Here is a 17891-nt window from a genome sequence, read left to right as displayed (position 1 = left end):
CTGTAATTTTCATTAACTTTTTGAAACTTTCTACTATAACCTTTAGTGCCATTTTCATTCTCCATTATGACCTCAGAGCAATTGCTATTTAAATCATCCTTTAAAACAGAAGGAGACCTCCCTTGCAGAATCCAGAAATCTGCACTGACACGTCTACCCAGTCACCAAAAAACAGATAGAAGTCTATCAAGAGTAGCCACTTTGCCATTTAATTTAAAAAAAAAAAAAGCTGAAATTGTTGTGTTTTCTGGTTACAGCTATTCACAGCCATTCAAGATCATATTCAAAAAGAACAACAATCATTGTTGGAATAAATTACACATGAGTTATTTTTCCCTTGGGGGAAATTTTAAAAAATAAAAAGAACTCAGATGGAGTTCTTAAATAAACTAACTGGATCTAAACTTTCATCTTTATTGTCTCCAGGGAGTGTAGCGTAACCACTAAAAACTAAAATACCTATAAACTGTCCTGGTCCTTGGCATCCAAGACAAGGGCAGAATTAATACTTCCCCCACAGCCTAAAGGACACACAGCATAGTGTCAACACTGTCCTGGAAGCCCTCCAACAGGTGCAACCCAGATTATTTCTCTTCCCCAGCCACTGACAAGAAGTCCCAAATGATGGACAGGCACCAAGAAATCAAACCAAACACCCCTGTAGAGCAGAAATTCTGGAGATGGGACACAGGCTTGCATCCTGCTCATCCCACACCAAGGCCAGGGCTACTGGTATAGGAGCAAGGACCGACTTCCTCCTGCACTGCAGGTCCAGGCTGTATGTTCAAGTCTGACAAAGCATTTGTGTGTGTCTTCACTTCCAGTCACTGTCACACTGCCAAAAATAATACCGACAAACACAGTGAAAGACACACACAGGCCAGCACAGATTTGAAGGGATAGCATAAGCACACATAGCCTTTTGGAGGGGGCTATGCCTACCTGGCCAATGGGCTTGAATCCCCTGCAGTAGCTGACCCCAAGACACTCAAGCCCTGAAAGCCTCCTTTGCAGCCTCTTAGGAAACTTCTTGGCACACCTCAGCTGCCTCTGCTACCCATGTACAGCCATTGCTTTAACTTCCTCCTGCTACAGCCCTCTAGATGCTTCTAAACCTATTCTGTCCTATTCTGCACACACCCAAAGAAAAAGATTCTGTCTACTTCCCAGGTCATTCTAACTGGAATTGATCTTCTTTAGGTCGGTATTGGCATTTGCAACACAACACATTCTTTTGGATAAAGCTTCCTTTTCAAAACAGAGACCGCACCAGATCAGGCTTGTTTAGGGGATGGGTGCTTTTTTTTTTTTTTTCTTCCTGTAGTTCCTTACTTTTTGAAGACTGCCAAGGCACACCTCCAGAAAATGTGGGCATTACAGCCCTGCAGTGGGACTCGGTGTCCAATGCCAGGAACCCAGCCACCCAACCTCCAACTAAAAGAAGAATCCAATGCTAACCCGTTTCTGCTTGGATTTAGTGCCAATTGCCGCAACATAAACACAGACACCGTTCTCCTAAGAGACCACAGTTTGTATCGATGTTAGCAAATAAGCATGGGTGTGACATCCAGTCGTTGCATCTACAAAAGGTTTTCAACGCCTGCTGTCCACGGTAAATGTGTGCGTGAATAAAGGAGTGTGTAAATGTGAGTGTGAACTGTGCAATCTCCTTTATGCTGGCGGAGGCCAGTCCACAGTCCCTCTGACCTGGTAATAGGCCACGCTGCGGCTGTTCTTCCTTCAGCGGGAGTCCTCAGTGGCAAGGCCCTCCCAAGACCGCATGCTACCTGCAGCCACAGGCCTCCACCACCATGTCCTCGTACTGCTTGTAGACCACGTTGTTGGCGGCATCGATGTAGAGGATGCTGATGGGGCTGAGGCGTGCGGGCACGCAGCAGGAGGCTGGCGCCGCGTCGGGTGCCATGGAGTTGAGTAGTGTCTGAATGATAGCATGGTTGGTGGGCTCGAGGTGCGAGCGCAGGGGAAAATCACAAACGCCCTCACAATGATATGCCTCATAGTCTAAAGGCGCGATGATCCAGTCGTCCCAGCCCAGCTCCTTAAAGTCCACATGCAAAGGCTTGCGGCTGCAGCGGCTCCGACCCCTGCGCCCATGGCCCTTGCCGCCGCCTCCACCGCTGCCCTGCGCTCCCCGCGTCCCCGCCAGCGCCGTCCGCCGCCGCCTGTGTCCGCCCGGGGTTGCTTTCCGAGAGCCAGGGCCTGGTCCGGGATCCGGTGGCGGCTCTGCGGCGGCCCGGAGCGCACGGGCCTGGGCACGGATCTCCCGAAACAGACTGTCCTTCCTCTGTGTTCGGGAGGAGATCACTAAGAGCGCGCGCTCCTCCGCGGTGCCGCCGCCCGGCCAGCCGAAGCCCAGTCGCCGCAGGGCCAGCGGGCTGCTCCCGGAGCCGGTCACCGCGCGCAGAACCAGGCAGAACTTGCCGGAGATACGCGGATCGCGACGGTGGCTCTGCACCGCGTCCGTCACGTCAAACGCTTCCCATCGCGCCATTTCAAGGGGCTCGGCAGACCGCGAGTGTAGCAGGTAAGATGTGCGGGCGGTGTCCGGGCATGAGGACAGCTGCAGCAGCGGAGGGAGGGTCGCACCTTCCAGGTCTGGCTCAGGAGACCTCTGGCGTAGCACGCGTAGCTGGGCACTCACCACCTCGTCGGTGTCTGGGAGGCCGGATACATCGAATAGAAAGTTCTGGCTCGGCTCGGCTCCTGACTCCTCTACAAGGCAAGGACAGAAACAGAGGAGAGTGAGAGTATAGGCGGTACACACAGCCATGGGGGCAGCTGGGTTTGGCTTGGCTGGTCTGGAAACACGCATAGCTCTGGAAAGCCCACAAAGGGGCAGGTAGTGGTTCCCACATCTGGGCTCCAGAAAGAACACTGCTAACCTGGCCCTGGGCAAAGGAATCCTTTCTTGTCTCCTAACCTGAACCTCTGGTTCTCCTGCCACTGGTGATGGTCACATATTTACACACCTAATATCTGAACTGTGGGACCAGAAGTGCACCACCTCACCCAGAACCAAACCTTAAGGTCTCTACAGTCCTACTGCCTGCACCAACGCCTTGCCTATGCCTAATCGGTTGGTCAGACTTCTGGTCAGGCACATTTTCCCCAGGCTTTGTATGGCAATTGACCCTTACTGCTGGGTTGAGCGCCCACAGAGAGCTCCAAGCTCGCCCTGGCTGTAGGTAAACAAAAAATTCCCATTCCCTAAAAACACTTCCCCCTTTGGTGTCCTCTCTTTTCCTAACCCAGGCTACTGGACAAATTAAACCCTGAGAATAGTCCAGAAATGAAACACAACAGCACCACACACAAACCTCCTCCCCTCCAGCCCACCCTATCCCTTAGAATGGAAATGAAGGCCCAGATTAGCAACAGGTTCTCCCGTGTCTGCCCCAAGCTTTCATTGTTGGTCTCCCTCTTCAACCCTGTTCTTGGCTCCGCTCGTGCTCCTGCAGCAACCAACATGAAGGGAAAAGGCTGTGGGGTGCAAGGAACCTTCCTGGACAGATTGGAGGCCACGATGGCCGCCTCAGTGAGTGCTGCCTAATCTTTTGCTCTGTGTGATTTATTTCAGGCTGGGGTTTTATTTCTGGACAGGGGCCCTTTTTCTTTAGGGGTGGACTGGGGGAAAAAGTTTAAATTCCACCATAGAACAGATAAGGCCTTTGAAGGGGTCATATGGTTTCGTTTTACCCCATCCCAGAGAGACCATGCAGACTCCCCCCCACCCCTTTCGGGATTTGTTCACCAACCGTGGACTCCAGGCCTTCATGCCTTGTCTACAGTCTTGGTGTATCGCTTCAAGCTACTCTGTTCTACTGAAGCTGGTGTTGGCAAGCTAGACAGAGGTGCTGGGCTGTATCCTCAGCCAGAGCTTTCTCTGCAGCTCCACTTCAACCAGCTTCTCCAGGGAGGGAGGGAGGAAAGGTACCTGGCCTCCAGGTCTTGCTGGTCAAGCAGAACTCCACCAGAAGAACTCAGCTGGTTCTATAACACAATACACCCAGCCAGCCCTAACCAAGTCTGATGCTTCTGCTACTTTAGGGCCCTTCCCATGCTCTAGGCTGGATGGGTCTGGAGTTTTCCCTGATTCAGTATGGAATGCTGAGACAGACCTTCTGAAGATGCACTGGTCCAAAGGGGCATTTGAGCCCAGGATTTCTATGTACCAAAAAGAACCATGTCTGCTCATAGGTACTGTGTGTGTTTCTGAGATGGGTGATTACTGCACAGCAGCCTCTGCCTGTTTCCCCACGCTGGTATCAATGGCTTGCAGACTGTCTGCTGCCTGACTTTACTTTCCTGGCCTATTTGCCTTCCTTTCCCTCCTGGCTTCCAAGCTAGAACTTTGGCTGGGTAGAATTAAGGCCCAAATTACTTGCATTTCCGCCTGAAATTAGTTACATTTTCCCTATCTGTCTACTTTAATGACTTCAATGGAGATTAATAAAAGCCAGATGACACACAGCAACTACCCCACAACCCCACCCTACCTTTGGAGGCTCCAGCACAGGGTAGGATGGGACACTTGAGCTCCAGGCATCCCTGTTCTCCCCACACAACCGAAATCCTGCACTCTGGCCACCAGGGCCTGGCTGCCACAGTACACAGGCGCCCATACTCACTTCCCACACGTTACTATCCACCAATGCCGCCTGCTGGGAGGGCCCTCCTGATAGAAGGAGGCCTGTTTCTCTACCCTAATGTCTTCTTAACACCTTCTATTTGTGCATCCTTCCCTGGAAACAGGGAGTTACCATCAATGCTAGTCACTCTCAGCGGGAACTCTAAGGTCCCCAGTCCTGTCCTTTCTTCTCCAAGGGCTCCAGGCCCAAGGCCACTCTAAACCCTTCCCCCAAAGAAGAGGATCTTGTACTCTGCTCACCAGTTTCAGGGACACCTGACAATTCCAAAGAGGGATCTCACCCCCATTCCCTCAGCCCTCAGAAACCAAGCCTTGACTGGCATTACAGCCCAGACTTAGCGGATTTGGATGCACTGACTTCGGAGACGAAGTTTTTAACACCTGAAGATGGTATTCATGGGGTCATGGCTCAGAAGCTTGCCTCCCCCGTTCGTCTCAGGCCAGAAGCAGGCAGGATGTCTTGGCACAGAAGACAAGCAAAGTACCTTGAGTCGCTTGGTCTATGAAGCCAGTGATCGTGTCCGCATGGCCCTGCCCCGAGGGTGACGGAGCCCTCCCAGCCAGGCTCTGGTAAAGTGACATCATGAAGTGGTGTGGCACCACGGAGCCGTTCCTGAAGCCAGAGCCCGCAGCGCGGCGCACAGCGCGGGGCCCAGGAACTGCGGAGGCCTGGAGAGCCGAAGGGCCCCGAGCAGGGACGAGGGTCCGTCCGACTCCGCCGCCGCCCCCGGGGCTCCAGGCTGGTCCTGCCCCCCGCCGCTCCGAGCACCGCTGCCGCTTCCAGCCCGTCGCGGGGACGGCAGGCGCTCAGCAGCCAGAGACACAGCGCGGCGGCGGCGCTCAGGTCCATGGGCTCCGTGGGCCGGTCGGCCGCGCGACACGGGCTCCGTGGCTCCGGGAAGTCCCCCGACGCCTTTTGAACATAGTGTTTAATAATGGGGGAAGTGTGCGCAGCAAGCCGCTGCCCCCCTCCTCTCCTACCCCACCCCCGTCCAGCGCCCGGAGCAGCGCCCCCTGCTGAACGCTCGACCTGCAGCTCTGAGCCCCCCAACTCAGGCCTGGCGCGCAATACAGGACAAGAGCCACCTCCCCTAGCTTCAGTGCTGCGCTGTCCTTGCCAAGTGAGGGCCACCCGCCCGAGGCTCCCGCTACAGCACAGTGTCCCGCCCCACCCCACCCCAAGGCACTGCAAACCCTTCTCCCCGCCCCAAGACCTGAGAGCGCTTTCCTTGGCTGGAGATTGAGGCGTAGCGCATACCCGCCCAGCTCCCCCCCCCCCCTCTACTCCTCTAACGAAAAACACCACCCTCCCAGCTATTTTGCAAGTACTATGGTTGCCAGACCCAGGCCAAGGCAAGACTGGGCCCCTCCCACCCAGCTTTCTAGCTTTCAGCCCCCTTTGGTGGACCGCTCACTAGGAAGTCACAGGGAGCAGCTACATGGGGATGTTTACTGTGCATGTTTGATTGGCATCATCTTGGAACCACAGCCCTCTGAGGATCGCAGTGGGAGGCCAGCGAAGAGAGGATCTATGGCAATGGACGAGTGGCTGGAGGGACAGGGCAAAAGGAGGCAGATGGATCGAAGCGACTGTCGGAAAGGAAAAGATTTAGGCAGGGATCTTGGACCAAAGCAGGAGCCAAACTATTAAAGGGCTTGATGAATTAGGAAGGTAGCTGGGCAGAGGCTAGCCAATTCCCATGCAGAGTAAGGTCTCAGTGTTCGAATGTGCAACCAACATGGTGACCTCTCCATGGTCTGGGAGACAGGCAACCACAATTCTTCAAGTTGGGGGGGGGGGCGCAAAAGGCAACATGCTGCAGGTACTTTCACACATAGCTACAAGACCGGAGGATGAGCAGCAGATCCCTGGAGTAGTGCTCTGATGGAAAGTGTTTCAACCTCCGCCCTATCAGTAGGGGACACCTGAGCATTCAGAAATTGTATTTGGCTAGCCCTGGTTCTAAAGAGAGGACTGAGAGGGCTGGGGAGGTCTCCAGCCCGTTCAGACAAAACCCAGAGAGAGAATGTCTAGAAAAAGATGACCAACTGTCAGGTGGCTCTCAGGATCTGGACTATACCTGCTTCCCTTTACCTTAAAATTGTATTGCATTGGATACCAAATCGAACATCTAAAACGGGCCTGCGAGTTTGCAGGTCGAGATAGTATCTAAAAGATGCCTCGGGATTAACTATGGGCCAGGCTGTGGAGTCAGAGCAGGACACACACACACACACACACACACACACACACACACACACACACACACGGGAGGGGAGGGAAGGAGGGGAGGGGAGAAGTTGCACTCTGCTGATTCTTCCAAACAATTCCTCCTCCATCTGGACCACCTGGGAGCCAGGGCAGAGCTCAGTCTGGGGCCACATGGATGTTTGGGAGCAGGAAGGAGAATCCTAACCAGGGTCAATACTTGCAGAGTTACAGGGAGGTGCCAGGCCCTAGCTCAGCCTGTAGCAGGCAGGCACGTGTGCACCTGGACCAAGGTCTGTGCTGCCTGCCTACTCAGGGTCTTCCAGCTGTTGCCAGGATGGTGCACAGCTGGAATGACAACCTGCCTTTAGTGCCCAGATTGGGGAGCAGATGAAAAAGCCCTGTATGGGATTCCTCCTTTGGGTGCCCTGAGGAAGTGGCTCTGGCAGAACAGAGCCTACTGTAACTCCCCACATCCTGCCCTTGTACACCAAAGCCAGCCAGGGGTCTCTTTGTTCTGAGGGACACTGGGTCCTGGTTCCTTGCTGGCCTTATTTCTACAGTAGGTATTCATGCCCAGACCTTGTGTTTCACAAGTCAATTCCATGTTGGAAAACACTGAGAGCCCTGGGCTGTCATTGTCTTGGTTCCAGATCTGGCTTTGCCCATTAACCATCTTGGCAAGCCCCTCACTTGTCTTGGCTTCAGTTTCTCCGGCTGTATATAGGGGAGAGTGGAAGAGATCTGACACTATCTTGGCACTACATGATACCTCTGGCCTTAGGCTACTTTAGGACTCAGGAAGTTGGGATGGATAGATGATTCTTCCTGCAGTGCAGTTCAAGTAAGCCACATAGCTACTTTGAGACTGATTGTCCTGGTCTCTTAGTCTCTGTGTAGCTAAGACACAGACCAGAACAGAAGCAGCTTGGTAACTGTGTCCCCTTTCCCCAGAATATTATGACTGCTAACAGTGACCCTAGAGAAGTAGGGTTTGTGAGCTCACTGGAAGGCTTTGGGAGAGAATGGAAGGCATGTGGGGCTCTGCACAACCTACCAGCCGTATGTAAAGCAGGGTATAACCTCTTTGTTTGTAGATCCATTCATCCATCCATCTCTGCTTGTTCTTTCTTGCAGCAACTTCTTATTGCTAGGCACCCTTCCATGTGTTATGAATTCATCAATACTGCAAGACAGATTCACTGAGAGCCAGGGTGGGCAGAAGAAACAAGAACAGCAACACACAATGCCTAACATACTGTCAAGGATGCTCTGGGTACCATGATGATGGGAGAGACCTTTTTGATCAGTGGAGAACACACTAAGGCAGAGCCCCAAAAGAGGAAAGCACAGGGGTGTTGGAAGCATGCCTGGCTCCTTCCCCTTACTTCTGCTTAAGATGATGCTATCCATTTGTCACCTGTCCATAACTTTATATGCCCCATGCATTTCCTCCCTACAGCTGTTCTATCTGGTAGTAGAGATTAGCCTGTCATTTTCTAGAATGTTGAGTCAGGGAAGTGTTAACGCTTTGCCCAGGGTCAAGTGGGAAGTAGCTGAGTCTGTAGTGTCAAGCTGTCTTGGCCCAGCTTTTGGCTTCCACTGCCTAAAAGAGGGGAGACTGTGAGGGGCTTTGGTCTGCTAACTCCCTCCATGACTCTCTCTAGCCATCTGGAAGCTTCTCTAATGACTCTAAGGTCCAGGTGAGGATCATGAGAGTATTCCCCAGTGGACTCTCTTCTCTGCCATGAGCTGGGAACTCACTGTGCTGAGAAACAGCCTGTGGGACCAACAGCAGGGCTCATCTGTCATCCCTGACTCCTTTGCCCAGGCCTTCCAAGGCCCATGAATGAATTCCTATCTAGGGTGAAAATAAAGACAGAGAAAAACGAAGTCAAGAGATCCCCTAGCCACCGTACATAGCTCAAGTCCTCCTGTTGAGGAGAAGATCCCTCTTGAACCCACAATCACAAACCTAGCCCAGAAGCTGTTGGATGTGCACTGCTGCTGTCTAAGCACACTGGAAGGAAATGCCTACCCTGGGCTTTGCCTAGGGACTCACTGGAAAGTGGCTACAGCATTCTAGTGGCAGATGGCAGAGTTCAGCGATGGTTCAGCAAACCAGACAGGAAGTCATCACTTTTTTTTTTTTTTTTTTTTTTTTTTTTTTTGCCTTCTTAGTGGTAATCAATTCCCAGCATAGTCAGGAGTGTGGGGAAGGTCTTCATCCTCACCCCCAAGTTCTCTCCCAGGGGATGAATTGCATATCACCCCTGCAGAAACTATTGGTTCACTCTGATGTGTGAAATATAGTTTGTGATTTATTACAGCCACTGGAGATCAAAGTAGCAAAGCAACCCATACTGGTTACCCATAGAAGCCAGGAACCCTTATTTCAGTCACAGACCTTCTTGGTTATTTAGGCTAAGTTCCCATGCCAAGCCTCAGTCTAACAAGAGGCTGCCCAAGCCACGTTTGCACATCCCAAGCAGCCTTCTCACAGCTGAATGGGAAGCAGTTCTATAGGCTACACCCATGAGAGCCATGGCTTTCAAAGACACCTGACCTATAGGGAGTTTGCTATGGAATGTGGTCTTAGATCCTATCACAAGAGTTGTGGTGGTGGCTTCTGGGTCCTGGAACTTAAAGAAGCCCTCCCCCCTCCCAGCTGCGGGCAATGGGCATGGCCTTGATGGTCCTCCTACTCACACCCAGATACCTGGCCCTCCTCTGAGCTGACAAGGGGACTAGAAGTCCCTTAGAAGCAACCTGCTGTGCAGCTCACATTATCCACCAGAGGAAGTGTGACTCAGTCTGTCATTTGCCATCACAGCCATCTGGCCCACAAGCCCTTTCTGAGACTATCTGACGCCTTGCTCTCCACTGCAGCCCTGAGCCTATCCCTTCTGCTCTGCTAAGGCCACAATGAAAGAAGTGAGAAGTGAGATGAAGGTCTCTGTCCTGGCCACTGTCTGGGACTCTGGGTCTCTGCAGCCACACAAACTTAAAGCACTCAATGTGTCCTCCAGAAAGCCAAGGCACCAAACTTAAGTCTCCCCTTTAACTTCTAGCTGCAAGTCCCTCACCCTTCTTGGCCTTACCTCCTGTCAGCTCTAGTAAGACTGACAATCACAGGTCAGCTGAGGACAGTGAAAGGAACCAGGACAGTGGGACCGGAGTGTGTCCTCTGTGTGGACCCACCATGACCTCTGACCTCTGATGGGGTGGGGGGGCACTGGCTTAGGTCCCCCTATGGGGAGATGGAGGGAAAGCATCTGCTTCCCTCTTCCCTCTCTTCCCATGGCACTGGCCCCTCTACTCAGCCCCTAGGAAGGCTTCAGGAGTCTCTCCCGGAAATACCTGCCACAGCAGAAATAAAGATTCCAGCAGGTTCCCTCACAGCACCAGTCTCTACCCTGGGCCAGGCCTCCTCAAGCTGCAGGAATTTCCCATGCTTAACCTATAACTAGGCTGCCCAGGTTGCCCCAAGCAACAGCTCTGGCATTCACACTGGGGTCCTCAAAGCCCTGGCCTCCGGCCTCTGGGCGTGGTCTGCTCTGTGGCCCAGACCACCCTGTGGGGGAGGGGAGGAGAGGTGATGGGCCTTCTTTCCCAGAGGCCTTCCCTAGGGTGCATCTCAGTGCCTCCTGTTTGGGACAAACTGCAGCGGGCTGGTGGATAGTGCCATCTGCTGGCAAGAGTGTGTAACAGCACCTGGCTCATTAAGCCGGTGCCTCTAAACTTCCCTTTTGGGAGGTGTCCTGGGAGAAGAGATGACCACATCCAGTGCAGCCCAGAGAGACACTGCAGTGTGGGGGAGGACCTGACCATCAAACCACCATTACTCTGGACTTCCTTTGTGACCCTGATAGAGTTGACCTCTACCCATAATCCCACATTCAGGAAGCAAAGTAATTTTGACTTTCGAGCCAGGCTGAATAATGACACACTGTCTCTCCAAACATGCAAAGTCTAACATCCTTTGCCTCTTTATTTGGGAATAGTGTGTGGGTGTTGGAGGAGGGGGTGTCACTGCGGGTGAGCTTTGAGGTTTCAAAAGCCATGCCAAGTCCAGTCTCTCTCTCCCTCTGCCTGCTACCTGCAGATCACGATGCAAAGCTCTCAGCTACTACACCAGTACCTGTCTGCTTCCTGACACGATGGCAAGGAACTAACCCTCTAAAATGGTAAGCAAGCTCCAGATTGTTTTCTTGTATGAGTTACCTTGGTCATGGTGTCTCTTCACAGCAATACAACAGTAACTAAGACAGCACCCAAAGTCAAAAGTCAACAAGATTTTTGTAATCACAGCTGCCATTGTGTGATAATTTGGAAGGTCCAGTCTTCCAACCTTAGTCAAAGAACCCAGGGTTTCTGTATTAAACACACAACGATGAAGGTTGCAGTGCTGACTAGTTAGTATCTGTCAGCTTGACACAAACTATTGTCACCTTGGAAGGGGACCTCAATTTTATGGAAGAATTGCCTCCATAAAATTGGCTGGTAAGCATGTCTGAAGGATATTTTCTTTATTAATGATCAAGGTGGGGGGTGATACCCCTGGACAGGTGGTCCTGGATTGTATAAGAAAGCAAGCAGGGCAAAGCATGAGAATCAAGCCATGATCTCCTTCAGTTCCTACCTTGAGTTCCTGCCCCGGCTTCCCTCAATGATGACTGTAATCTGAAAGGTAGAATAAACCCTCTCCTCCCCAAGTTGCTTTTAGTAATGGTGTTTACCATGGTAACAGAGAAGCAAATCAATACAAAGTTAATTTTCATCTGGGCAGCTGTGGCTGGAAAAGCCAGCGCAGGGATAGAGACACTAGAAGGTGGGCTGCCAGTCTCAGATGAAAACAGTCTCCTGATTCCTGCAACAAATCCATGGGATAGGCAAGCAGTAGACATCTCTCTGTAGAAGGTACTCCCTGAGGCTGCTTCACGGAGGATGTTGCACCTATCAGACTCATTTCTTGTAAGCCCACACTGATTCAAGCAAATCAAATGTAAAGAAGTAAATGAGCATATTTACAGGGAATTTGTGCATACTGACTTCTGGAGGAAATTCTTTTCTAAGTACAATTACACTGTTAAAACCATCAAGAGTCATAGTCACAACTGGCACTTAATAGAAAACAACATGTGGAAACATGAATATAAAATATTCTAAACACAGAATTGACTTTAACCAAATGGTCAACCTCAACATTGCCAATCTTAGACAATACTTCCCACTGACCCATGAGCTATCAGCTGATCTGGCAATGGTGCTGATGGACATCTGTCTGCCTCTCTGCTTTGGTGTTTCACTTCAATGGAATGTGTAGATACGCCACTAACCAAAACCATCTTTGAAATCAGCTCTCAAAAGAGAGGGCCTGGTGCATGGCCGTAACACAGGATCCAATGTGTCCAAAATTAATTAAGGTGTATATTATTCTCGAAATATACAGGTCCAGCTTTTGTATTTCTTTCATATGAGCTGAGCAGCTGAAGCCAAAACATTGGAGTTTGGTCCTCACTTCTGTCCCATTTGTTCCCAAAGTATGGAGATATCCCTTTAAAGGACTGTTTTTACGACAATACCAAGATACCAGTTATCTTTCCTGTGGCAGCATTCGTATTCACTATAGAATGCATATGTATCTTTAATTGGTATTATATGTAACAGATGGCATTGTGTCTTTCTGGAAAAAAAATCTGTGAGCTTGGAAGGGTGGGCAGCAGTTATTAGCAGATGTGGCTGCACCTGATATTGCCTAAGGAAATGCTCTTGTCTACATTTGGAAGATCCACATAAACCAGGGTACATGCTTTCAAAGAGACCAATGTATTATGTCACAAAATCATATGGGTAAAAATTCTATGAACAGGGCAAGGCTTTAAAGGCCAGGGGGTCTTCATGAAACACTACGAAATAGTTTACTAAAAAGTTGCCAGATCCCACATTGTAACTAACTCTTGGATATTGACTGTAGAAGGGTTGTCATGAGCCTCTTATTTACAATTAAAGTCATTACAGAGCTAGTTAATGTTGTTTCTCTTGGTCTCACAAATGTAAACAATACATCTTAGCCTGTGCATTTTCTGAATGCATCTCCAAGATGTGTCTCTAAGTATTAAACAAGTGTCATGTATACTCTTATCATCATCGTTGTGGTGATTTGAAAGAAAATGGCCTCCAAAGGAAGTGGCACTATTAGGAGATGTGGTCTTGTTGGAGGAAGTGTGTCATGTCAGTGTGGAGGCAGCTTTGAGGTCTCATATATGCTTAAGATAACTCCCAGTATCTCAGATCACTTCTTGTTGCCTGCAATATGTAGGACTCAAAGCTACTTCTCTGGCACCTTATCTGCCTACACATTGCCATGTCCCACCATGAATTTCTGAACTGTAAGCCACCACAATTAAATATTTTCTTTGTAAGAGTTGCCGTTGTCATGGTGTCTCTCCACAGCAACAGAAAGTCTAACTAAGACTGAAGTTGGTGCCAGGGACTGGAGTATTGCTGTGATAGATTGGAGCATGTTTTTGTTTGGAATAATGGACTTTGGAAGTTTAGGTTAGGAAAGAAATGGAATGCTTTAAGCACTGCTTAATGGGCCATACTAGGAGAATGGAAGACATTGATGCTAAGAGTTCTTTGAACTTCAGGGCTTGGCTCAAGAGGTTTCAGAGGATAATATGTTATCACATGGTCTAAAGACCCTTGTAATATTTTAGTGACTGCTTTTTGCCCTCGTCCAGGGAGTCTGCCTAAGGCTAAAGTGAAGAGTTTTTTCATTAATTCCCTTGGCAGAGGAAATCTCAAACAGCCTAGTATGAACCCTGTCATGTTATTATTAGTAGTAACTTTGAAGATTTATAATGAATGGGAACAAACTGAGAAAATAAAACAAGATGTACAGATTGAGAAAGGGGGCACTAGGAAGTGGAATAAAGCTAAACCCTGTGTTCAAGGAAATAAACAGATAAAGAATTAGGAGACACGAAGTGGTGATTTCAGGGCAGGATCCCGGCCAGCTCAGTTTCCAACTTGTGAAAAGGAATTAAAGAAAAGATGAAAGCTGGGTGTGGTGGGGCACACCTTTAATTCCAGCATTTGAATTCAGATTTTGAGGCCACACTGCTTTACAGAGCAAATTCAAAAACAGCCAAGCTTGGGCAGTGAAGGAAAGAAAGATGGTGAAGATGTACAAGAATGAGGGGGCCATGTTCCAGCCCCAGCAAGCAGGAGAACATGGCATCTTCAGCCACATGGTCTGGCTTCAGAGTGAAGGAAAGAAGAAAGGCATTGTAGAGCCTTTCCCAGAGACTAAGGAAAGTCACTGAGGCCAGGCATCTGTCAGGGGTGTACTTGAATGAAGGCCTAGAGAGGTCATGTGTGAAGTTGTCAGTTGAAGCGTGGATTGCCTGGGAAATCCTCAACATGTTCGAGATGGCAGACCTGGGATTTACCTACCTAAGAGAGCTGCTAACAGGGAATGGAATCATCCCAAGAAAGTGAAGTGTGTTACAGTCAACAAAGCTGAAAGGACTTAGAGATGTGAAGAACATTTTGACATCAGACAAGGAGATGGAGAGTTTGGGGTTTGCACAGCTGGTTTTCAGTCTTACTTTAGTCCAGTATTTCCTCACTATGCTCCCCTCCCTACATTTTAGAATGGTAATGTATATCCTGTGGCATTTTATGTTGGAAGTATGTGAAGTGCATTATTTTGATTTTACAAAGGATTCCAATAAGAGATTGCATGAATCTAAGAAGAGACCTTGAACTTTGCATTTTTAAATAAGTTTGATACTGCTATAGACTATGAGGACTTTCTTTTTAAGATTCATTTATTTATGTATAGTGTTGTCTGCATGTATGCCTGCAGGCCAGAGAGGGCACCTTATCTCATTGCAGATGATTGTGAGTCTCCATTTAGTTGCTGGGAATCGAAGTCAGGACCTTTGGTAGAGTAGGCAGTGCTCTTAACCACTTGGCCATCTCTCTAGCCAACTATAGCAAATTTTGAAGTTAGACCAAAAGCATTTTTCCATTATGATATGGCTACAAAAGTTTGGAGACCAGGAAGTGGAATGAGGTGGTTTGAAAGAAAATGACGCCCCAAAATCTATGTCACTTGTTGGAAGTGCTCTTAACCACTGAGGCCTGTTTCCTTAAGGAGTCAGTCTCCTGAAACCTGATTCTTCCCACATTCAAAAGTGCAGAGCCAAAGTACTGTTTGCCTTTAACAGTGACGTTAGCTTAGACCATCTGCTTACACTGTATCCGTGCCAACAGCACACAGAGATCAGATCAGACCAGACAGTGGTAACTACAGGCAAAACATTTATTGTAAATACCATTAGGTTCTAGATGAGGAATAAGGATGAAACACCAGGGTCTTTATACGAAGAGTCTGGAAAACACAGAGTCATGGAGAGTAATTTCTGAAAGCAATCTATGAATGTCATTTTGGTCCACTAGGTCTGATCACCATAACTTGTTTCTATGCATTGATTTTTCACCACTGATTGGGCCTGTCTTATAAGAAAGAACTCAGAGCATGACTCCTGGCTTCCCAGGTTAGCTCTTCAGAAGGCCTCCATGTGCAGATGCCAGTAAGGATTCGTGTGTGCATTGACCCTCACTGTGTAGCTAACGGTCTTCTTGTCTGGAGTTTGGATTTCCCCTCTGAGAAGTCAGAGCTCTGATACGGAAGCCACTCAGAGGATGAGAACTGATCCATAACTCATTATGGAGCTGGCAGCACTTCAAACCAAATCTCCCCCAGCATCTTAGGTTTTTGAGAGGAAGGACCACCTCACTGTCCTGAGGAAGGATGCTGCCACGAGAGCTCTTCTCTAGAAGAAAATGGAATGGCTCCAATTGTGCATCAACCATCCCAACAGACAATGGGGTCTTTGGGTATGGGATCTTAGGATTGAGTCAATTAAGGGAAGGCAGCACAGCCGTTCCTCCCCTTCTCAGCCTGGAATATGTTTTCAGAGGTGAAGAAATAAGAAATTTAATAGACTACTTCTATACATTCACAAAATTTCTTCCAAATCAACAGAGTTTAGTAAAATGGGGAAAGAATTTATGTTAATGTTTTATTCAACAATTTAAAACCTTTCCAAAGATTATATCCTAGGAGAATTTCAGATGGGAAGGACCAAATGGCATCATGAATGGCATCAATGCTTCACTGCTTTCTGTCCATGGAGCTTCATTGGAGGAATCCCGCCGATGAGCCACTCCATGGCCTTACATATCAGATGTGGACAGTCCATCCCTCCCTTCTTGCTCTAGAGGAGCCTGCAGGGAACTGGCATTTTTAAGGGTCAGAAGGAGCTTGCTGGCCATCCTGGGACAGGTCAGAGTCAGGATCCTGCAGCCACTGTCTAGTTAGTTGATAATGTCAGGCAGCCTTGATTCTTGGTTTACTGCAGCAGGATCAGGAAGACATACTGGTGACCTCAGCCAAATCTGTACAAAGTCTGCATTGATTTCTGCCAGTATCTGAAGGGGACCCCAAGTCCACGGTCAGCATCCCCTGATCACTCCTCCCTGCAACTAGAAGGGGGAGGGGTGCTTGTCTGTCTTCACATTTCACACACCTGACTGCACACTTGACATTCATGGGTGGGTTTTCATTTTCTAGTATATGTTTCATAATTGCACCCAGGACAATCTACTCTAAGGTAATAATTCAATGAGAATCACCCATATTTCAAATATCTTCAGCTTGTAAGGATCCTGTTGGGCAAACTTCACTGTACAGTGCTGTTGGGCTTCTTGTAAAAAGAGGAATCTCTGTGGAGATGACTGTTTCCCGAGTCAGGGAACACGTGGAAAGAGTCAACTGTGATCACTTTAGTCTAAGCACAGGGAGATGGGAGCTGGTGGTCTGTCAGCCAAGAGGGTCTCACGTTTCCTTTTCAAGCTTTAGGATTAAACATCCACCCCTAAGCAGAGCACACCTACAGCCTCCATGAACTGGCTGCAGGTGCATTTTCCCTGAGCCAGTGTTTATATTTTGGGCAGCTTATTATTCATCCAGTCAGCAACTATGGTAGCCACCTCCTGGTTAAAGCCAAGGACAAAAGCATGTGATATTCCTTTCTCACAGAGTCGGATATCGCCTTCGGGAAAATCTTTCTTCATGTCTTCATAGTACTTTACTGGACACCAGCTATCTGTTTTACCATAGTAAAATGTCAGCTGAAAAACAAGGAAAAGCATTTTATACTCAGCTCCCAATGTCAACACACACCAGAGGACTGTGCCCAATTCTGTTCTCTGTGCTAAGGTCCCATCAGAGCCCTTAGGAACCACAGGATGCATTAAGGAGCATGATGGCATAAAACCCACCTGGAGACTTTGTGTGGCAGATTCCTCTAACTCACTAAAGGAGACCTGGACAGGTCATGTGTACTAAGGCTGGAGTAGATATAGGACAGAAGGAGGTGAAGGTGGGTGAGACAGTTAAGTAGACAGAATCATTGCAACACTAGTGCCCACACACAACTGTTTTCATACAGCCCTTTGGTAGATACAGGGCTGTTCCGAAGACATAGGCACCTCTGGCTAGGATAACCTAAGTAGAGGACAGACACAGAGCTAGGGCAGACAGCTCCTTCCCTGAGTGCATTCTACCCTTTTTTAAGCCACACAGTAGCCCTGACCTGGGGCAGCTTCAGTACCACCTGCCTGCCACAGCTTCCCACCTCCTTCCCAGGGCTGCAGCCAATGTGCCTTTTCTGTGAACAACTGAAGGCTCCTGCAGACCAGGGTGATGCTCAGATTTAGTTCAGAAGCAGCACACAACAGATGTTTCCAAAGCCTGGGCCAAAGATGGTCACGGCAGTTTAAAGTTTCCCTCCTAAGTGAGTATTAATGAAAACTTCAGTTTATAATAAAACACAAATTCGCTTTTCTATGAAGTAAGTGGACATGTATCTCCTTATAGTTTAGGAGACTGACAGAACAGGGAACGCGGACCTTCTTGTTACTCCAGACACACCA

General features: G+C 49.0%; 2 protein-coding genes across 2 annotated transcripts in view; both read right to left on the bottom strand.

The window, feature by feature from the left end:
* Positions 1 to 1769: 1769 nt before the first annotated feature.
* Positions 1770 to 5654, bottom strand: LOC127220025 (growth/differentiation factor 7-like). The gene is given in 3 exon segments (XM_051181685.1): positions 1770 to 2724; positions 5155 to 5422; positions 5424 to 5654. Coding segments are annotated over 3 exon segments (1305 nt in total). The 5' UTR covers positions 5520 to 5654; the 3' UTR covers positions 1770 to 1783.
* Positions 5655 to 15962: 10308 nt separating this feature from the next.
* Positions 15963 to 17891, bottom strand: part of Ldah (lipid droplet associated hydrolase) — a 49038-nt gene continuing 47109 nt past the window's right edge. Inside the window, exon 7 of the mRNA XM_051181678.1 lies at positions 15963 to 17087. Coding sequence (XP_051037635.1) covers positions 16896 to 17087 — 192 coding nt within the window. The 3' untranslated portion in view covers positions 15963 to 16895. The remainder of the gene's footprint in view (positions 17088 to 17891) is intronic.

Source organism: Phodopus roborovskii, unplaced genomic scaffold (assembly GCF_943737965.1).
Source record: "Phodopus roborovskii unplaced genomic scaffold, PHOROB, whole genome shotgun sequence".
Classification (NCBI taxonomy): Eukaryota; Metazoa; Chordata; class Mammalia; order Rodentia; family Cricetidae; genus Phodopus; species Phodopus roborovskii.
Note: the sequence above shows the minus strand (reverse complement) of the source record. Positions and strands in the feature narration are given on the sequence as shown.